At 36.2% G+C, this 22,082-nt stretch overlaps 2 protein-coding genes and 1 non-coding gene across 4 annotated transcripts; 2 read left to right on the top strand and 1 right to left on the bottom strand.

Annotated features, from left to right (window-relative positions):
* Window positions 1–279: 279 nt before the first annotated feature.
* Window positions 280–351, bottom strand: TRNAH-GUG (transfer RNA histidin (anticodon GUG)). Its single transcript has one exon. It is a non-coding gene; the product is annotated as a tRNA-His (tRNA).
* Window positions 352–3,407: 3,056 nt separating this feature from the next.
* On the top strand, window positions 3,408–12,166 carry LOC113725526 (beta-hexosaminidase 1-like). Its single transcript, XM_027248743.2, has 15 exons — window positions 3,408–3,922; window positions 4,082–4,165; window positions 4,364–4,399; window positions 4,799–4,910; window positions 5,003–5,073; window positions 5,210–5,340; window positions 6,506–6,522; window positions 6,676–6,724; window positions 7,394–7,494; window positions 8,230–8,289; window positions 9,512–9,545; window positions 10,391–10,489; window positions 10,693–10,752; window positions 10,838–11,088; window positions 11,764–12,166. The coding sequence occupies exons 1-15, from the start codon at window positions 3,548–3,550 to the stop codon at window positions 11,937–11,939; spliced, it is 1,656 nt and encodes a 551-aa protein (XP_027104544.2). The 5' UTR covers window positions 3,408–3,547; the 3' UTR covers window positions 11,940–12,166.
* A 3,295-nt stretch (window positions 12,167–15,461) lies between these two features.
* On the top strand, window positions 15,462–21,245 carry LOC113725525 (protein-tyrosine-phosphatase MKP1). Of its 2 annotated transcripts, XM_027248740.2 has the most exons (4): window positions 15,464–15,760; window positions 16,147–18,916; window positions 19,771–19,954; window positions 20,967–21,245. In XM_027248740.2, the coding sequence occupies exons 2-3, from the start codon at window positions 16,298–16,300 to the stop codon at window positions 19,840–19,842; spliced, it is 2,691 nt and encodes an 896-aa protein (XP_027104541.2). In that variant the 5' UTR covers window positions 15,464–15,760; window positions 16,147–16,297; the 3' UTR covers window positions 19,843–19,954; window positions 20,967–21,245. The 2 variants fall into 2 exon arrangements, with proteins under 2 accessions (XP_071930076.1, XP_027104541.2); XM_072073975.1 differs by lacking the exons at window positions 19,771–19,954; window positions 20,967–21,245 and adding an exon at window positions 19,234–19,606 and having other exon boundaries at window positions 15,462–15,760.
* The last annotated feature ends 837 nt before the right edge of the window (window positions 21,246–22,082 follow it).

Here is a 22,082-nt window from a genome sequence, read left to right as displayed (position 1 = left end):
AATATATTTTTTTACAAAAATTTCAAAAAAATAGCATGATGTTCAAAATTAGGCAAGTTTACAATGAAAGATGAAAACCGTAGCTAGCTTGATTTTACAAAGAGCTGCCAAACTCCAAGAAATGGCATGGGATTATTAAGGATTTTCTGTTCATGTTATATTTCCCCCCCTAATGCAAAACAGTGAAAAACTTGCCTGCAACTTCAAAATTTCGAGTACTTGCACAAAAAGTAGCTAATAAAGAAAAAAGATGGAAACGTTTTCGAAGCACCAAATCCATGTGGCTGCTGGGATTCGAGCCCAGGTCTCTACGGCCACAACGTAGAATTCTAACCACTAAACTACAGCCACGTTTGTGTTCATGAGTTAAAAAAGGAAATATCAAGTAAAGCCCAGACACTGTAAGTACAAAATACTACAAAGACACAAAAATGTCAAAATGGATAGCTTGATCAGGTTTGAAAGGTCATAATGGATAATTGATATAATTGAATTAATCCATTTATACTTATTTAATAAATGTGTCAAAATAAATCAACCTATTTGTACCCCATTTAAAAGATGGATATGAATATATCCAATAACTCATTTATAACTCACTTGAAATTCTACATTTTTTAATAAAAATTTTCACATGTTGTTTGACAAGAAATAATGACATTTTTTGTTTTTAAATTGATAGAAAATTCTAATTTATTTGACATTTTCTAAAAATTAAGTTTAAATATGTAACTGGTTTTGTACCTGTTCGTTGAACGGGAATCTTCAAAAAATAGTACAAAACAAATAACAAAGATATAGATCTTACCTGCACCAAACAACTATTTCAGTGAAATCACAGACAAAAGGTTCTCATTTGAAACAAAAACTGATTATAACATAACTACCCATGAAAAGAAAAATAAAATTAGACATAATATACCATAAGTTCCACAAAAATCTATTTAATTGTTAGCTATATGAATAGAAAAAAAGAAATTGGGCACGTCAAATATACCTCCAGTCGTTTGCATTTGCACGAGCAACACAGCAATATATCATTGCACCATTTGCTATCACGACTAATTAGGAATCTAGATTGTGCAAGATCAAATCCTGGCTAGTCTACCTATAAACCAAAAGCTCATATTTTCAGCAAATACAAAAGACGTGCAATGATTAGCACAAAAATTTGATGGCTTGACTGAAAAAGTTTGCCACAGTTGCATATGGTAGTGCTTTTAAGAAAATTTACAACAATTAAGGTTGAATCAATAGTAATGTCAGCTTTTGTTAACAATAAAAAAAAAAAGAAAAAGAAGTCAAGTTGATGCAAATTCTTATACTTGCCTTGTGCCTAGAGCTGTTAAACTTCACGAGTTGTTTGAAAGCTCGTTAGAACTCGGTTTGATAAGGCTCAAGCTAATCTCGTTAGTTGCAGTAAACGAGCCGAACTCGAGCTAAAAATGTGCTCGTTTAGTTAACGAACTGAATAAGTTCGACTCGTTTGATATCCGAGTAATTCGTTAGAGCTCGTTAATAAAAGGCGTATTTGTCATTTTAAAAGTCAAAAGTATAAAAATTGAAAATTATAGCACAAACGAGTCAAGCTTGTACGAGTTCGAGCCACATATATATTTGACGAGTCGAGTTCGAACACATTTTAAACCTCGTTTGCCTAATGAGCTCGAGTCGAGCTCTACAGGCAAATACTTGGTTTGACTCGGCTCGATTAACAGTACTACTTGTGCCTCACCATTTCATGGATGGACTTGATGATTTGCAATTTATGCAATTAGTGGTACCTTCTTGCTCTTCGGTTACTTGCATGTTGAATATCTATACAAAAATCCCAAAAAACGAAAACTCAAACTACTGACCAAACCATTTAGATTTCTAAATACAAATCTTCTAAAAAGAATAATTCTTAATAACGTCAGATGCCCCTCTACCATAGATTACACCAGCCCATATCACTAAGATACCTCCTGCCATTAATAGCAAGTCAGTTTGCAGCTAAACAATAATTAGTATTTGACCTAAATAAAAACCCTAAAAATCACAATTCGATGGAAAAGAGACAAAGTGAAGAGTAATAGATTGAGAACTATGTATGTGAGTAAGAATGTAGGGCATATTGTGTAATGATAATGTAATATTTGAATTGATATTTCGAACTTTTGAAGATAAAAGAGAGATAAGAACATAATTCAAAATTATAGTAATCCCAATGATTTTTGGCTTGAAGATTAGTTTAGGATTAGGGTTAAGGGAAAAAAATCGAGAGAATGGAAGAGATAATTATGAAATGATTATCTAGAATTCTATTCAAAGAACGAACAAAGGCAAAATAAAAAAGAGATATGTTGTTAAGCCATGTAGGAAAGAGATAAAGGAATAATGACGAGAGTACGACTTTATTTTATATATATATATATATATATATATATATATATATATATATATATGATTATTTGACATACGTATGATTATTTTTAAATGTGTATAAATGGATGAACCAAATCAATCTACTATTCACCGATTAAATAGGTTTAATTGAATATTTATTTAGACCCATTCAAAGTTCATTGCATACCCAAGTCCACTTATTGATAGGTAGATTTGGACGAGTCGGTAGTATAATGGGGTTGTGGTTAATTATTTTATGAATGACTAAAATAATTAAATGAAATGACAAATCGAGGGTGCTTGTGCATTGGAGTATGCAAAAGCGTCTTGAGTCGTCGGATGGTTACCCAAAAAAACTTAGCAGAAATGGATTGCTCAAATGATTAATTTGATTAACTCATACTCTATTTTCAGCTTTAAAAAAAATAATTATTTAATGGTCATATCAGTCACCTAATTTTGATCCCCGTCGATTTTTGGTAGTTTGAAGGAATAAACATGAGCTACTTCAACGTGAATGTTAGTAGGTTAATGATTAGACGTGAAGAAACAACTAATTCACCTACCCAACAAAAGCCAATTATCATAATTCATACGGATTAGTTGGATCTGGATAACATGTTTAATAGGGTTGGATTTATGAACAAAATTTATAAGCTAGTCAGCTAATGAAGAGATGACCACTCTATATAATCACTTAAGAAACTAGATAGATGAGTTTATTGTTTTTTCTAGCTAGGGTACTAGTTGATTTTGAGGATTATGTATTTGTGTCATGTTTAATGCAGTTACTGTCAATAGTGCTGGTAGAATGAAATTACCTTTCTTTTTCAGAAAAGTAGATGAGTTAATTACCTTGTACCCAAAGAACAAAGGAAAAAAGTAAAATAAAAAGAGTTAATAATTGTCCTCTTCCCATAAGAAAATATAAAACCATTATTATGTTGAACCAAGCTAGTTTATAAATATCACGCAAAGGATGGAATAATAATAATAATAAAAAATTTCTTTTCCCCTCCACTGTAGTAGCATTGCCCATTTCCAAAAATTTTCTCAATCCGGATTCCAGACTCCCAACAAGCTGATCCTTTCTGACAATCGTACTGCTACCGTCTTCCTCCGTACGCTGTAACCACGGTCAAAACTGATCTCTAAAAATATGCCCTCAAAACGCCCGACTCTCTTTTTCTTGCTCTTCCCTTTCCTCCTGTCCATCTCTCTATCGTTCCCGACTCCGGTCAATTCTTCGCGAACTCTGTCACTTCACAAGTCAAAGCTCCACTTCGATGATCAATCCCTCACTTTGCTCTGGCCCTTGCCGGCTCAATACACTTTCGGCAATCATACCCTCACCGTCGATCCTAATCTCTCGCTTGTGCTTAGCGGCAATGGCGGCGCTTCTGGTATCGTTAAAGAAGCTTTTCAGAGATATAAAGATCTTATCTTTAAGCATTCTTCCAAAGTACCCAGCACTTCTCGAGTTGTCTATGATATTCAGAAGCTTAGCATTATTGTTCAGTCCGACAATGAAGAGGTAATTTGGGGTCTTTTTGTTTTTCTTACATATTCAATTCTTTGTTTTTTTTTTTTCCATTTTTTGGGGGTTTAATTGGCTTATGTTTGGTTGGTTACTTGATTCTCTCTCTCTCTCTTTTTTTTTTCTGGGTTTTTTCTTTCGTTTATTTTTTGACAGTTGCAACTTGGAGTAGATGAGAGCTATTCGTTGTTGGTGGGAAAGAATGACGAACATTCGATTATCGGGGAAGCCACCATTGAGGTAAATTTCCAACCCGAGCTCCTATATGAATTTGATTTCATCTTTTTTGAGGCTAGGTACACAAAACGTTTCCCTACGACCGGTTATGAGTTTATGGATCCCTATATTAGCTACACTTGCTTAAGTTTGTTTAATTGTCTTCCTCATTTCCTTATTCCCTTACATCTTCAGTATTGGTTGTGTTTGTTCCCCCTGCAGGCTAATTCTGTGTATGGCGCACTACGTGGGTTGGAGGTACGCACCATGCAACAAAATTATAGAAACTAATTAGTATTCATACTAGATTATGGTTAAATGTGCTTATATGTAAAGTACTTGTGGCTATAAAATGAGATGCTGATGTACTGCCATTTCTTTGATTGAGTAGAAAGAAAATCAGAGATTGAAAATCTGTAGAAACAGGAAGAGCACATAACTTTAGAGAATTGTCTCCTGCTGAATCTCACTTTTACTAGTGTATATTTTTGTTTGAGTCCAAGCGTAAGGTTCTCTTACTAAGATTTGAGTAAACTGGATGTTTGGCTGTTAATCTATACTACTGTCCACAACAAGATATGCTTGCCAATGGGAGCTTCAGATCTCAGATATAAGTTCATATGCTTACTCGTTTCCCATTTGATTTCTCTCTTCCAGACATTGAGCCAACTGTGTGTATTTGATTATGGAGCTAAAACTGTGCTAGTGTCCAAAGCACCATGGTTCATTCAAGACAAGCCAAGGTTTGAGTATCGTGGGCTTTCGCTTGGTATGTTCTAGTAAATGTTGACTGAAATTCATGCTTAAATGGAATTCTAGACTATTCTGCTCTTTACAGCTATTTTATGTACTCTTCTGCAGATACTTCAAGACACTATTATCCCATTGATGTTATCAAGCAAGTCATTGAATCAATGTCCTATGCTAAACTTGTAAGACATATTAAGAGCTACTTACTTTGCAGCTATTACTTTGTAGAGGACAATTATTTCGAGTTCTTGTTCAAAACTTTTGATTCTCTTCTAAACAACCTGCAAAAGAATTTGAAATTTTTGTTGCATTCATTAGAATGTCCTTCACTGGCACATCATAGATGAAGAGTCCTTTCCTCTGGAAGTGCCTAGATACCCAAAGTTGTGGAAAGGGGCATATTCCAAATGGGAACGCTATACGGTTGAGGATGCCCAAGAAATTGTTAGGTATATTTTCTTTTATTTTTATTGAAATTCTTTTGTGAATTTAACTAATAAGTATTTAATCTTAATAAGAAGTTTATGCTCGATAACTTTGTGATACTAGACTCAATTAGCAAAAAAGAAAAAGAAAAAGGAATTTAGCGACTCAGTTGTGGCAGGAAGAATCTTTCCCATCATTTCTTTTGTTGACAAATTGAGTTGTTACTAGAGTACATTAATGAAAATAATTTTTGGTGGACAGTTGTGTTTGAAAAGGTAGAACTCAAAAGTAAAAATGGTGGTTGGGCAAGTGCAAGGAACTAATATGGAACAAATGGTCTGGTTTTTAATTAAGTCCGCCAGTTGTGTCTGGAGACTGGCAGTCACGCCCTATTTTAGCTTCAAATTCTGTGCGAAAATGCTTAGCCTTCCAATAATGGGTAAATCGTAGTCATCTTCCCTGTGATACTACCCCTTGTTAGCTTATGTTGCTAACACTCAAGAAGCTTTACAAAATATACTAATTATTTATTGAGAATGGCTTAACTTTCCTATAAATTTGCCTGGCTAATTTGGAAGTATAACAAAAGTTTGTGATGGCACCAGTTCTGTTAAAAATAAGGAAAATTTTTATAACATAATCTGAAATCTGAGGAGACATTACTGGAAAATCAAATAATTGTGTGTAGGTTTTTGTTATTATAACAAAACTGAGACTCTCAGTACGGTTGATTGTAGTTCTCCTTAGATGATAATAACTCCATATGCTGATAAGCTGAACATAAACAAAACTAGAGCTTTTATGGGGGACTGTTTTGAAGAATTCCAGAAATGGAATAAGGGTTTTTACCGTATCTTCTTGTCATATCAGAAGTTTAGGACTCTTATAAAGTCAAGAATGTGGAACAATGACAGATTCGTTTTGGGGACCATCTCATCATTTTTGTGTTATTTTTATAGGTTAACTCTGAAGAGGAGGAACAAATCCTTCACCTCCCAATAGAGGCATATAGTTTAACTTGTTTCATTGTGCTTCTTATAGAATTAGTTCTCCTATTTCTCATTTTAATGACTTATGAAACTACTGGAACTAATTTTTAGTGCCTCATATGTAATTTCTTCAATTCTGAGTCTAATGGTGTTCTTTTGGTCAACTCTTCTCGTCTCATTTATTCGGTCCAATATGAAGCTATGCGAAAATGAGAGGTATGTCATCCCCTGAGCAGTTGTTAAAAGTTCTCAATAAGAACATCTTCCTTCTTTTAATTTAGTAAAACTCTAATAACTTTATTCTTAGTTAAATAATATGCGATTTATAATTTGGGTAATGTTCTGATTAGAATTATTAACTGAAGGCAGGTATCAATGTCATGGCAGAAGTTGACGTCCCTGGTCATGCAGAGTCATGGTAAGTGCATTGATGTTATGTTTCCTTGTATAAAAACTAAAATTTATGCATCAGAGAATATTAGTTTATTTACAAAAGTGCTGAATTCTTAATAGAGATGGCAAATTACAACGTTATGTATTTTCTGCATGAGTGTGAATATGGGGACAAAAAGTATTTCTACATGCAGTCCCGGGTGTCCTAATATTAATACCAAAACCTAGATAGTTAAATACCTTATGATACTGTTGAAGAATAATATAAGTTGTGTATATTCCTGAAAGCAAACGTTAAGTTCTGCACAAAAGGCCACTTAAAGAAGAACATTAACGTGTTTGCCCATGAGCACAACTTTGGGGATTGAACCATCTGAGCAACATGCAAATTCATGGAAGAATAGAGGGTGAGGTGGGAATATTTATACTTTTTTAAAACATATTTTCTGTCACAAGTTTTTCACATTTTCTTTCTTCTGTTTCAAAAGAGAGAAAATCATATGTTGCATTCTAGTGGCTATTCTTACTCCCCATTATCATTGCATTTAGCAGAATCTTATACCTAGGGTAAAGTGCTTACGAGCCTTGTGATCTTATGAAGGTTGTTGAGGATCATTAACCAATATATCTTGTTTTGACAATGGACCTGCTATATCGCTTGAAGCTTACGTTTTCTTTTCCTGGATTCTTGTAGGGGTAAAGGTTATCCTGATCTCTGGCCTTCGCCCTCTTGCACAGAGCCCCTGGACATTTCTAAAAACTTTACCTTTGATGTGATTTCTGGCATCCTTGCAGGTTAGTACAAGCATTGGCGAAATGGAACTTAATTTAGCATGCAAACCATGAGCTTACTGCTTTGTTTTCTTTGTTGAAACCTCGGCTAATGTGTTTTTTCACTTAGTGGTTTGTATGCTGTTTTTGCTCATCGTTTAGGCTCTACTGAGTAGTACTCAAATATCCTGAAGTCCATACTCTATGTTACAAGAACTACAATGAGTCATGTTTCACAGTGTGACTGTAAATTTTCTTGGTGTTATCTGGTGCTTCCTTGTAAACTTGACCAGTTATTGCTTCTACGTCCTTAGCCTTTGGATGGTTGAAGTTTACTTTAGTTTGCAACTGCCGCTCACTGTTGCTTATGTGCTTTAGTTAAATAAGGGACATGCAGCCTCCCCTCACCCCCCCCCCCCCCCCAAAAAAAAAAACACCAAACCAAATTGAATAGTATTTTTTTTTTTTCAATTAATCAGTAGTTGCACATAGCCCATTGAATTTCTCCAACTACTTTGTTGGAAAGTTTCAGGGAGAAAAAAAAATGCATGGCATATCAATGGTTCATTTCACACCATGACAAACCTTAAAATGCTGGTATTATTCTGCCTGTTAGATCTCTTTGACTGTTGCCAAATGTGTGTCCTTCCTGGTTCTTGTCAGATGTGCTTGCTTCCTTGTATGTAACTAGGCTGGATGACTTTTCTGTAAAATGCAGCTTGTTAATCAATATTGACATTTCATTTTCTCATTTTGCAGGCATGAGGGAAATCTTTCCATTCAAGTTCTTTCACTTAGGTGGTGATGAGGTAAATACAGGTTAGTATATTTGTGCAATTTCTTTAAACCTTCTCTTGTGTAATGCCTTTTCACCCTTATGCTCGTTATCTGTTTAATTTTACCCATTGCAGTCCATATCTACTTTCAAACTAGAATGAAACAAACTGACAATGCTAAAGATTTAGGTGTCCTATTTGCCGTTGTGCTTTGTTATCTTTTGAGTTCCATTTATTGCATTCTGCATCTACGTTCAAGCTGGATTGGAACAAACTGATAAAAATAAGTGTCCTTTCCAAGATGTCATGAAGAGGGAAAGGGTATCAATTGTTTTATTAAGGGAAAAAACTTCAAAGTTCAACTTCTTAGAAAATTATCCCTCAGGTCAGTCCTTGTCAAGTCAAGAACTTTCACCCTTTGTTAAGAAAATGATGGTCCAGGATATAGACACCTTTCTCCTTGATCGGTATATTAATATGATTCCTTGTAAAGCTTGCATATGTAAGAGGTCGTATCTATCTGTTACTTTAGCAAGCAGGGAAATTTTAACACTTTTAACAATACTTTTCTTACTGAAGTAAATGTGCAGGGAGTATGTGTACTTCAGTATTCTTTTGAAATCATCTAATTAGCAAGAGTAGAAATAGGAATTTTCTAAGGTAGAAATGTAACGTGTGCTAGCTGAGAAAGTTTAAAATGTTATAGCATGTAAGCCTTCAGTATGAATGCTTAAACAGAGGGCCAAGATAAATTGAATCCGAGGTTGCTAATTCTACATCTGTCAAAAGAATATGGAGTAATAGTATATCCTCCAATGCTCTTTATCCTCAGGAAAAAAAATCATAGAAGAGAAATACACATGAAGTTTACCTTTCTATTACCAACGAAGATAGATGTCTTCTATTATTCTTTAACAGTATTTCTTAATTTAGCATGTTGCCTCTTGAACTTACAGTATTTCTTAATTTAGCATGTTGTCTTGAGTTCAAGATATGGTTTAGCACATATCCTTCATTTAGCACCAATAAGATAGAGACAAGAAACAAGAAGAAAAAGTAAGACTGATTATTCATATTGAAGTGAATTTTGCCATAAGCTCTGGTCTATGAGGGATCACTTATTGCTGTACAAAGTTGGAAAGCGATCCCATTTCCAACTCTTACAGTGGTTCCATGATCACATTAACCTTGTGCTGATTTGTGAAATTTGTGACTCCTTATCGTTGAACATCTATTCTTTCTAAAATGGCCCAGTCCTTTTGCAGATTGTTGGAACTCTACTCCACATGTGAAGCAATGGTAATTCAATGTCTCTCTCCAATTTATAGAGCTTAACTAGTCATATTGCTGCATATATATGAGTATCGGTTTTACTTATCAAGCACTTCATCTTTTAGGAATGAGTAACGAATAAATCATTAGCTTTTGGGCATTCTTGGATTGTTATGGTTGTGATAATATGACTTTGAATTTTCTTTCAAGAATTCATATATTTTTCAGAATTTTAATTTATTAAGAAGTTACTTCTTAGCCAAACTGGGGGTGAATCAATTCAATTTTATGTTTCTCTCTGGTGCTTGTACTAAATTTATGAAGGTGTGCTAAAGATATGATAGTTGAGGATGATAAATCAAGCTTTTGCAAGAAATTTGCTGGTTTCATAAATTCTCACCCTTGCAAGAAACTTGCTGCTTTTATTGTATATTGGTTTATAAAAAATTATCTGTTTTCTGACACCCCTATCCTGCTGTTTCTAGCAAGTTCATCATGTTCATAGTAGGGTTGGTTTCCTTTTGAAAATATATGACTTCTGGCTTGCTGAAGCAGTGCTCAACGTGTTAGTGTCCTTTTCATAAATGTGTTCCATCAACAGATCTTTTGTAGGAAGGGGAATCACTTCATGATTTCAGGATAGTGTTCATTTCCTACTCTTATGTTTTCTCTGTCTGCACTACCCAAACTTTCTTCATTTGTCCTTTTTTTCTTTTCTTTTCTTTTCTTTTTTTGTGGGGCAAGGGATTCAAACACCCTAGTTTAATCTTTCTTTACATTACTGCTAGTTAATCATGTGAGCAAGCAAGTCTCCTAGAATTTGGGAGTCAATCAAAATTTTGATATGTTTTATGTTTATTTGCTATATACAGGCTGCAAGATCATAATATGACTGTTAAAGATGGATATCAATATTTTGTGCTCAAAGCTCAAGAAATAGCCTTGTCACTTAATTGGACCCCTGTCAACTGGTATGTTGCAAATTTCAATTGTGTGCGTCTCTCAGAACATCCTCCATTCCTGGAGCCTATAACACTTAGTAGACAAAAACCTTTTAGTTGGAAGCCAATGTCCATAAAGAGCATGTTCTTTCATGAGTAGTTTACTTGTGCTTCTTCTCATCCTTACATTTCTATCTAATCCGAGCAATGGGTGTATGAAATGGTCATTCTAGGGAGGAGACCTTCAACACATTTCCATCTAAACTCAACCCTCAAACTGTGGTGCATAACTGGTAAGGATCACATTTAATGTACTTCTACAGATAAATAGTGTCATTTTATGGTTACTTTTAAGAAGCAGTCTGTTATCTGATGTAGGTTGGGTCCTGGTGTATGCCCAAAGGCTGTTGCAAAGGGTTTTAGATGCATTTTTAGCAATCAAGGTGTCTGGTACCTAGACCACTTAGACGTGCCATGGAATGAGACCTACTATGCTGAGCCACTGGAAGGAATAAAAGATGCCTCTGAACAAAGACTTGTGCTTGGAGGAGAAGTATGCATGTGGAGTGAAACAGCTGATACCTCTGATGTTCAACAAACAATATGGCCTCGAGCTGCAGCAGCAGCAGGTTTGCATTTCACAAAATTAGTTTCATATGATTGGGCTTCATGACCCATTTACGGTTGTCGGGATATATTTTAAGATCCCAAACCTTTTTGCAGTGTGATTGGCTTTATGAAGTCTTTTATTTTTATTTTTTGCTTGGAAGGTGCTTGAGAATCAAATGGGACAATTTCAAGTTTTTAACAGTTTCTGAACTTCACCATGATAGCGCATATTTCTATCCTTGTTCTTGCTTGTTAGCTTTTTAAAAATGTTTTTTTTTTGGATAATGTAAAGTAGATATAAGGTATGGAGGATGATAACAAAAAGTTTTTCTTGAGATAGTACATTAAATTTGTCGAGTTGGATTCCCGGCAGTTGGTCAGTTCGTGATTTTCAAATGATTATCAAGCGGTGAGATTTTCATTGCTTATTTCCACTCATAGTTTCTTCCAAGAGTAGGACGTCTTGAGCTACTGTTGGTTTGTGCTTGTCATATGCCTATTCTTGTTGGGAGTACTACCATATAGTATTTGTTTACTCTTCCGTCTGGATGTCCTTCCAGTGCTTTGCGTGCTAATACACTATAGTTCCAAGGCCTCTTTCTCTTCATCCTTTATAAATGTTTTATACTATGCATTCCATTCCTGAAATTTTTCCTTTTTGTATCGTAAAATTAATCTCTCTCTCTCTCTCTCAGAGCGCTTGTGGAGTGACAGGGAGGCAACATCTGCACCAGATACTAAGTTAAGTGCATTGAATAGATTGGAATACTTCCGCTGCCTCTTGAATAGGCGCGGAGTTGCGGCTGCTCCAGTTAGAAACCAATACGCTCGAAGACCTCCAGTTGGTCCCGGATCATGCTATGACCAGTAATTCTTCGTACTTTCTTACTAAAATTTAACAGCACCCGCTCATGTGGTGCTCCATCACTGTATCAAGCTCTTCAGAAGTCCATGCCATTAGTCGGTCCAGCGTACTGGTTACATTCCATCGGCTTCTGGTTTCTATTGAAACCCAAATTTATACTAGATCTGTGAACATCTTTATGCATTGTAAATCATGTTCTCCATGTATCCAACGTATAGTTGTGTCTCTGTTCATTCTGGGCTAAATTGGATTTCGCATTTTCAACTAAGGAACAGAAACGAAATGGACGGAAAATGGCATCTAGTCAAGAGGCTTATGCAGTTCACTGTAGTTTTGACAGCATTTACACGCACTGTCTAAGTTTAGCTATATGTCTGTTCTTTCTGGAAAACAATCGGATTCACATTTTCAACTAAGAGAAACCAAAGCGATGGAAAATGCCACTTGTTAGAGACTTATCTTGCTCCGTTCACTTTCAAGTTTTATCATCACTCAAATGTTGAATTGTCGAGAAAGTGTGGAGAATGATGATCAAGAAAAGAAGTGAAGAGAAGCCTGACTGGGGTCTATCTCTTCCGGATTGAGGCATGGTCCTGTCAAAGTTATCTTAAAGGGTCGTCGTCACATTATTAGATGCTTATCCAGTGGAAGCGGTCTATTTGAGACTTTACTTCTTGCTTGACTTCAATTTTTTTTTCCATACACATTCCATTATGGTTTTCTTGCTGATTCCTCAAGTAAGCCAATTTTGGATGGTCTTCTATCTTCAATCAATTTCAGGAACACTAGGTGCAGAATAGGATGATGTCTATGAGTTTAGATGGTTCGGCAAACCATGTAAAAAGGAAAAAAAGAAAGGAGATTACAAAATGCTGATCATTAATCATTTTGAGCATTCGGTCACATCTTGCATTCAGCTTTGAATCCTATAGCATTTTCCTTCAAATTGCAGTTACAAGTCTCCAGTCATTTCGTGCTTTGTTTAGTTAGTCTGAGGATTTAGGGCTAAAAATCACATGAAGCTTTTGGTTTGGGTATCTACTTTTGAAAAGATGAAATCATTTCCTTTCTTTGGTGGCTTGTAGGAGTACTCGAGACAAAATGCAGTGCTTTAGTTCTTTAAAGTTGGGAGTTGAGGCAAGACCCTGCTTTGGTTCTTCTTCTTAAAAGTAAAAAGTGGGCATGCTAATTTCTTTTTTGTTATTATAAAAAAAATATATTGCCTGAATTAAAATTTCGATCCCCGTGCTGCAATTTTACTGCCCAGCATAAACTGACCAGATGATAATGGGTAGGACTGGGTTTTACTTTTCTGGGTTAAGTGGATGAGAACAAATTATTGTTAGCTTAGTGATGATGTATTGGCTGTGCTACTGAAACACTAAGCTGATGTTTGCATTGTCAAATTTTCAAGAAAAATTTTGAAAATATTTCCTCACATATTTTTTAATTACCTTTTTATCTCGTATATATATTTTGAGTGGGTTTTTAATACACTGTTAGTGTATTATAATATGCCATATAATATGAATTCAAATCATGTATATGCGACATACATCTATAGCTATCAGTTTAAAAAAAATTACTACATTGTCAGTCCATTAAAAGCTAATCCATATTTTCTAACAATAACTTCAAAAAAAAAAAGAAGAATAGCATAATAGAGTGGTAGTATTGATTTTACCTCAGCCGTATATTTGGAACAGAGCAGGTTCAACAGGCAAATAGGAGGATAAAACATCTTAGAAGATGGATGTTACATCAAACAAATGTATCCTTCATATCTAATCAATATTATAATAGGATTAAATACGAGTAATTATGATTATCGTTGGTAGTCAAGAAATTCTTTGACCTTGCTTGCCTTGGTCCCTCGTCTAGATTTTTCTCATTCAGATAAAAAAGAGTTTTGCTTTTACCTCCCTCCCTGATATGTAGTTATGGATGGAGAAAAGCACATCAATCAATTTCATCGTTATAACCGTACACTTGGTGCATCATGATTTAGTTTCCTTTGTTCACCACAAAATTCATTTTTGTCCTTCACCTCTTCAGTCTTCACCCTCAAAAAAAAAAATCATTTTGACGTCCAAATTTCTTGAAGTTGGACCTTCTTAATACATGGTAAAAGCCCCCTTTTAGGCAAAAACCCAACACCCAAGTGGAAGAACAAGGGGTCTTTGACACCATGATACGAGTCCATCCTTATACTAGATGTAGCAATTCTTTGCTACAAGTTTTTTAAAAACTTTATCTACAATAATTTCAAAAAAATTTTAAATTATACACTTTAAAATATTTAAAAAATATATATACTTCAAAAAAATTTTTAAAAAATTTTTACAATAAATTATAATAAAATTTTAAATAAATTTTAAAAAAACTCGCCTGCCAAACGGGATTGGACTAAGCTACTGCTGTTGGAGTCCTTTCTCATTAAAACCAAGTAAATATGGAAATGAGTTACACTTATTTATTATAATACTATATGAATAAATGGAGTTCACAAGTGGGGAGTGAAAAGTGAAAATGCCAAGGTTGGAAAAGAACCGCACTTTATTGAAAAAGGGACCGTTCACATGACTTATGCGGTCTGCATTTTTTTCTACCCTACGAAGCGGGGAATAGATAGATAGAGGAAGAGTTTCGCGCCCTACGACACAAACAGGGTACTACTCCCACTACCCGCTTAATTCTAATGTTGATGATGAATACCAAAATGGTTGATAAAATTTAGTCCTATTTGACAATCAATAATATTATTGTTAGTTCTACTTTAGGAGATCAAAGACGTGGAATTTCGTAATAAACTGTAACGCTTCTAATGATTTTTAAGTACAAGCAAATGAGCTAAGTCCTAAATAGTCGATATGCCATGTATTTAAGTTTCCTCTTGCACTTTCTTCCCTAATTATGAAATTCAAGGAATGCTCGAAGGAAGGACGCTGGTTAATGCACATGATAATTTACATCGAAATTTACTCGGTGAAGGCACTAATTGGCATACATTATTGTATGCCAATTAGACACTATCACGGCGACGATGAACGTAAGTATTAACGCAACAAATACAAACATATTATTTTGCGAAATTACAACAAATTTTATCACACATAAAAGCTCGTGTACCTCGCAAATAATCCCTTCAACCTAAGTCATCGTACGTACCAATTGATCACACAATTGCAAAAACCCATAGTCCATCTTTTCTTGCATTCAAACACTTTACTTAATTTAGTTTTCGATTTTTTCTTTTAACTATAACACCTCTCTCAACGAGCACATTGTTAACTTATCACTATTCAATTCTTGGTTTACCTTTTGTTAGGGATAGATTATCATCATTTCTACTATGTGCTTCTTCTTCATTGCTGCCACCATTATTCACAGCGCGCCTATTGCCCTTTTGGCCACATCAATAAAATTATAAAAGGCTATTGCCATCTGTCAAGAAGGTTTAGCTTGGAGTATTTGTAACTTTTAATTGTAACGTCTATTGCCCCTTCAGGCCTTTGCCCTTCAAATCAGTTGGCACCAAAAAGAGGAAAGGAAAGAGAGGAAGAGAGAGAGGGGTAATTAAAAAGAAAAAAGAAAAAAGGCAGATTGAATGTGAGCATGAGAATCCTGGTGGAGCAAATAGCAGTATATAAAAGTCAAGAAAAAATGTGACCGCTATATCAATCCCATCTTCTCTCTCTTGAACAATTTTTGTCTCTGTCTTCTCAATTCTTTCTTCTTCTTTCTTCTTCCACTCTCCTCAGTCCCACTGCTCCCTTGTTTTTCTCTACTCTTTTCCTCGCCTCCTCCTACGTTACTGCTATTACTCTGTGAGTTTCGATAAATCTCCCTCCCTCTGTCTCTTGTTCTTGTTATATATACTATATAGATGCATATATGTATTTGCATATCTTATATCTATATGGATTTGTAATTGTATACATACCTAACCTGTATGTATAGGCGCTCTGGTTAAATACACAGGTTGTGGCGCTATAAAAACCCCTAAAAAAATATAACTCGTGTGATTTATTTTCAGTTTTGTTTTGATTTGTTTACTTTTGAGATCTTAGTTTTCTTTAGATGATTTGTACCCTTTCCCCCTCCAGGTTATTTTGTTAAATAAAATCTCAGATTGATAATAATTTAGTTAGAGCATTTTCTGATAAATCCTGGTATCTATAGTAGTAATTTGTTTGGTTAATTTTGTTTACAGGTGAAGTCCATGGGCCCCAGATGCGGATAATTTTGCTCCGAGTTAAACTCATTCGGGGCTTTAGTTCTTACGCATTTTTGTTTCGGATTGAAGAGAAATTAGGGCTTAGGGATTTTGGTGTGGTATAGTGAATTCTGTTTTGGAGGTTGGAATGGTGGGGAAGGAGGATGCCCCATCGGGTGGTGAAGGAGGTGGTGGTTGTGAGGGTGGTTTGCAGCGGCCATACCAAGTTGTGGGTGGCCGGAAATTGTTTTGGAGGTCCGCATCATGGTCCTCTTCGCGGACTACGTTGCCACCTCTTAACCCGTATAGTGAAAAGGATGGATTAGATCCACCTGAGAATGCTAACGGTAATGGGCAGGGTCGCAGAGTTTCTGGTCCTTTAACTCCGAGATCCCAGAATAGTTTTAAGAATAGGTCGTGTCTCCCCCCACTGCAGCCATTATCAATTGCTCGTCGGAGCTTAGATGACTGGCCAAAAGCTGGTTCTGATGATATTGGTGAGTGGCCGCTCCCTAGCACTCCTAGTGGTAGGGATGTGAATAACGGTGGAGAGAGGTTGAAGCTTGATTTATCTAATATACAGAGGAACTCAGATAGGAATGGTGGACTCGTTAAAAGAGAAAAGATAGCTTTCTTTGATAAGGAGTGTTCAAAGGTGGCTGACCATGTTTATCTCGGTGGGGATGCAGTTGCCAGGGATAGGGATATATTAAAGCAACACGGGATAACTCATATTCTTAATTGTGTGGGGTTTGTCTGTCCTGAGTATTTTAAGGCGGATTTTGTGTACCGGACTCTGTGGTTGCAAGACAGCCCAACTGAGGACATAACCAGCATACTTTATGATGTTTTTGACTACTTTGAAGATGTTAGGGAACAGGGTGGGAGGGTTTTTGTTCACTGTTGTCAAGGAGTCTCACGGTCAACATCATTGGTAATTGCTTATCTTATGTGGAGAGAGGGGCAAAGTTTTGATGATGCGTTTCAGTATGTGAAGGCTGCAAGAGGTATTGCTGATCCAAATATGGGTTTTGCTTGCCAGTTATTACAGTGCCAAAAAAGAGTCCATGCTTTTCCTTTGAGCCCAAGTTCGTTAGTAAGGATGTATAGAATTGCTCCGCACTCACCCTATGATCCCTTGCATCTTGTTCCAAAGATGTTAAATGATCCTTCTCCATCCGCTTTGGATTCTAGAGGCGCATTCATTGTCCATATTCCTTCTGCGATGTATGTTTGGATTGGTAAGAAATGTGAAATGATAATGGAAAGAGATGCTAGAGGTGCTGTTTGCCAGATTGTTAGGTATGAGAAAGTGCAGGGCCCTGTAGTAATGATTAAGGAAGGTGAAGAACCTTCTTTCTTCTGGGATGCTTTTTCGAGCCTTCTGCCATTGATGGACAAATCAAGTAGCAATGTGGATGTAGTAGAGGCATCAATCAAGATTTGCCCTGGGAATAGAATAATTGATTCTTATAGTGTTGACTTTGAAATTTTTCAGAAAGCAATCATGGGTGGTTTTGTGCCACCATTTGCGTCTTCAGAAACTGAACAGGAAACTCATCTTCCAGCAAGAGAAAGTTCTTGGAGTGCACTGAGGCGTAAGTTTATCTCTGGCAATATGAAGGAATTTGTCTCAGCTATGAAGTCAGGTGTTTCCATAGTTTATCCTGATTCCTTGTTCATTGTTGAAGAGCAATGCAGAGCTCAGCAGTCACATTCTTCGGCAAGTTCCTTGTTATCATTGATGCCATCTTTGTCATCGTCATCATCATCGTCTGCATCTTCATCATCCCTGTCATCATTGTCCTCCTCGTCGTCCTCCTTGTCATCATCATCTTCTTCTTCACCTCCCTATCTCTCTCCAGACTCCTCATCTGATGCAAGCATTAATTCGACAATTCAGTCAGATTCTCCGGACATGTCTCCTTCAGCTGCATCAGGTCCTGGTCTAACATCTTCATTGCTTTCTAATCTTTGTAATATGACACTTCTGTCGTCCAAAATATCTCCTCAGTCCATATCCAAAAGTTCAAAGTTCATTGATGTTAATTTTAGTTCCGAATCTTGTTTAAGATCTGCGTCGACACCACCCAAAAAATTTCCTCTTTCCATAGCTGAGCGCAGAGGCAGCTTGTCGAAAAGTCTTAAGCTGCAAATGTTGACTGATGATTCTCAAGGAAGAGAGATGCCTACAAATAGTCTTACCAATGAACAAGACACTGTAACAACAAAGCATGATGCTTGTTCTTTAAGTAAGTCCCTGGAGACACAGGATGCTTTAGATTCTGAGGAACAGGATATCATGCATGATGAGTTGAAGCTTCAATCGCCTTTAGGTACTGTTGGTTCATGCCATGCAGATGCTGCCTTCAGAAAAAATTCTGACCTGCATATTGTAAATCATCATCTTGGGAAAGAGGAGTCAGCTATCTCAAATGGAACTCTAGAGAATGGTATGGCTTCTTCTGGCTTTATTAAACCAATAGTGTACCGTTGGCCCAGTTTGGAGAAGGTTGTGACTTTTGGTTCTGATGACTTTGATTCCCAATCTGCATTTGTGGTCATCACTTCAAGTTCATGTCCTACTTTTGGCAAAACTGGGGCAGGGATTCTGTATTTCTGGGTTGGACGACTTTTCAACTGTAATTCGTGGAATACTAAATTAGAGAGCAATCAAAAGTTTGGTGGTCTAGTGGAGTTTGACTGGAAGCAAGCCAGTTCAGATGTCATTTCTCGATTGGGTCTGCCGAATGATATTAAGATTGAGGTATGGGCACTGCTTACCATGATTTTCTTATTCCCTGCATTTTATCCATGCTCATGGTGCCATAATGCTGCATTTATAATTCAATAGAGTAGTGTTATGTGTAATTTGAGGATTACCAAATAGAGAATGAGAGGCGGAAACCGTGTATATTATGATTGTTTCTCTGGCCATTTGTAGTTATGCTGTGTTTATGATCTAATTGCACGAAGCACAGGAGCATTTATTCTGCTCTTGTGAACTAATTCCCTTAATCTATTCTTGCCACAGTAGTTATGTTGTATTTCTAGACTTTTGAATTTCTTTTTTCTTTTGGCAAGTACCATCTCAACGCAAGTCTGCTGTAGTCTTGGGTTTTCTCCACCCTGTAAATAAATGCAAAGGTTGAGATTTATTGTCGATAATGCTTCTACAACACCTTAAACCTTTCTTTGAAGCTTGCACGTGAACCATCTTTACTGCACCTACTTAAGGAGAGGTGGTATGAATTCTAATTTTTTGTGTTCTTGGTTTAATTGTTTCCATCCTGTGTTTAGATTTTATTGTGGTCGGCTGAAGTAAGATTAAATTTTCTGACATGGGGACTCCTGTAAAGAATTGATTATGGAGATTATTAGTTGGTGTATTTTACTCCAACAACTTATGTAATAATGTTAACACTAGGTTGGGAGTGTGCTTTAAAACAGCATGAAATTGAGTATAGGGCACTTAAATTCAGGGTCAGTCTTAGGTCCTTTTATAGTTGCAAACTGATTCTCCAATGTGTTAATTTGTTCCAGTTTGATTCATTTGATTAAATTGCTTGGCCAATTATCAAATTTAAGAGCCTGATTTGGCGTTTATGACATTGTGGATAGATTATCAAGGAAAAAAATGAACCTGCAGAGTTCCTGTCCTTGTTGAAGTTCCTGTCCTTCTTAAGAGCCTGAATTAAGGAGGCATTTCTTGTTGTTCATAGATGACTTCTCTTTGACGCTTCTTCAGCTTCTACAATTTGCTCTGCAAGTTTGCCGTGGTGGTAAACTTCCCTAAGAATTGAAGGTACTTGGTATTCTACAACCATTCTGTGATGCTTTATTGAGTGTGGTCTTTATAGTGAAAGTGTCCTTTGTTTTCTTTTCTTACTCAGCATTGTATGAAACTACTTATAAATACACCTTAGTCTCCAAGCGTCAAAAAGTACTGACATTGTAAGTTGTAGCTGAATATAAATAAGATTTTAAGGTGATAGAAACGTCTGGTATAGTAGGGATCAAGCAATGTCCTCGATTGCATGTTTGATTTTATTTTATTTTCATAGAATTAGAAGGGTTTCCAGTTTTGAAAAGGAGATACTACATTAGCCCCACTTATTTTATAGAATTGACTTTCAATGGTGAAATGGACTTTCTGGCAATGAATATCACACCACTTTTTTATTATGTGGAAAGAAATCTTGAATGATACTATAAATCCAGCTGAGAGTTGCTATATTTGAAATTTAGAAAATACAAAGAACAATGCTGCTAATCTGACATAGGTACTGCAAACCTTTTTCTTTAATCAAGGTGTTGTTGAAGTTTATTCTACAACCCCCCCCCCCCCCCCAACCCACAAAACAAAAAAAAAAAAGGAAAAAGTTGTAGACGTTTGACATCTTGCTTCTGCACCTTCTGGGAAAAGTTATTATTTTTTGCCTCCAGATATATATCACAGAAGGTTTTGTAATCGTATAATGTCTTAGTTTCATGATCTAATATTGGGCTTGTTTTGCTTTTTCTTTCCCTTGGGGGTGATTTCTTGGATTACTAACTTGACCTGGTAGTTGAAGTTTGATTTGAAACATCAAAGCAAAACCTGGAAGTTTCCTCTTAATGGCAATATGCCCAGCTCTGATATTTTTTGTAAAATGACTTGGAATGTGGCCATATGCCAGCTTTGGTAGTTTGAGGGTGGTTCTATTTTTCTGACGCGTCCGTGTCTTTGATATTGGTGTTCCACGCTCACAGTTTATTCTGTAGTTTGTTTGAATTTAGGTTGAGCTTGTTTGAGTTATTTTCATCTACTTTTGCAGGATGCTGCAGTGTAAATGCTGAGGTGGTTCACCTGGTTGTACAGAGCTTGACACCTGATAAACTCTAGGCATTTTCTTGCTGACACAACCTTGTATATTGATTTAACTCAGAAACTGATTTTAGAATCCTCTAAAGGGAAGATAGCTAGAATAGATTTTCCTTCTGCAGCTGACCTCTGTACATCACCTTTTGGCTTTTGCTAACCGAAAGTCAGCAGCAAAAGCTTCTTAGAGACTTTGTATTCTTCTCTCCAGTCTATAGGATTTAATGATTACCTATCCCAAATGTCCATTATGTAATTGGAAACGGCCTATATCTAACCATCTCTTTAATGCGTATTGAATAGTATTTGGTGACAAAAGAAAGGAAGAAAGCAGCAGCTTTGTTTCAGGTTTTCGTAGTTGTTCTGAAAACTGGAATGCTTGACTAAAATGCTGCGAGTACTCGATGAAGAAACGCAATTGATGCTGTTTGTTCTTCTAAAGTAGCCATCTTTCCATATATACGTCCTAAAAATCTAAAGTGGGATCTGGAAAGTAGTTTATGCACATGGTGCATTGCTTATTCAAGACTGGAGGGCGCTTGTCAGCTGCATGATGGTAGTCTTGCATTGCTTATCGGGTCATCGACGTAGTTTAACCAACTCGATTCGAAGCTTGGGTGGGTTTCAGCCATTATGATTCCAGATGCAAATTCGATTTCTTATCCGTGAAAGGTCTGATGATGGGAGTAGGTATTTGCCATTATCGTCTTTTCAAGAAGATTCTGCCTCGCCCTTGAACAAGTGAGGAGTTATAAATTGTTTCTGCGGCTCATTGCCTTTTCGGACGCTCCAGTGGAAACTCATCGCAAAATGATGTGTTATTTAGTGGCCGGAGAACGAAAAATTTAATCGAAAGCTTTTAAAGAACTCAAGGAAGAAAACTGTTTTGGTGTTTCTGACTTCCTTTTTTTTAAAAAAAAAAAAAATTTATTTGAAGGAGCGTTTCTAACTTCTAACAACCATTAATTAGTATTTGAGTCTCATAGAACGGGTCTGTTGTAACATGTACCTGATAATGGGCCGGAAAGACGGTTACATAAAAAAAGGCTACCGGGTAACAACGATAAAAAGT

The sequence above is a fragment of the Coffea arabica genome, chromosome 2c (assembly GCF_036785885.1).
Source record: "Coffea arabica cultivar ET-39 chromosome 2c, Coffea Arabica ET-39 HiFi, whole genome shotgun sequence".
In the NCBI taxonomy this organism is placed as follows: Eukaryota; Viridiplantae; Streptophyta; class Magnoliopsida; order Gentianales; family Rubiaceae; genus Coffea; species Coffea arabica.
This window is presented reverse-complemented; position numbering and strand designations above follow the sequence as displayed.

Excerpts from the sequence above, each read along its gene's own strand:
- LOC113725525 (XM_027248740.2), top strand. The coding sequence starts at position 16,298 with ATGGTGGGGAAGGAGGATGCCCCATCGGGTGGTGAAGGAGGTGGTGGT. Across the intron at positions 18,917-19,770 it reads CGAATGATATTAAGATTGAG|ATTATCAAGGAAAAAAATGA; the intron begins GTATGGGCACTG and ends CATTGTGGATAG.
- LOC113725526 (XM_027248743.2), top strand. The coding sequence starts at position 3,548 with ATGCCCTCAAAACGCCCGACTCTCTTTTTCTTGCTCTTCCCTTTCCTC. Across the intron at positions 5,074-5,209 it reads CAATGTCCTATGCTAAACTT|AATGTCCTTCACTGGCACAT; the intron begins GTAAGACATATT and ends TGCATTCATTAG. Across the intron at positions 11,089-11,763 it reads TCGAGCTGCAGCAGCAGCAG|AGCGCTTGTGGAGTGACAGG; the intron begins GTTTGCATTTCA and ends TCTCTCTCTCAG.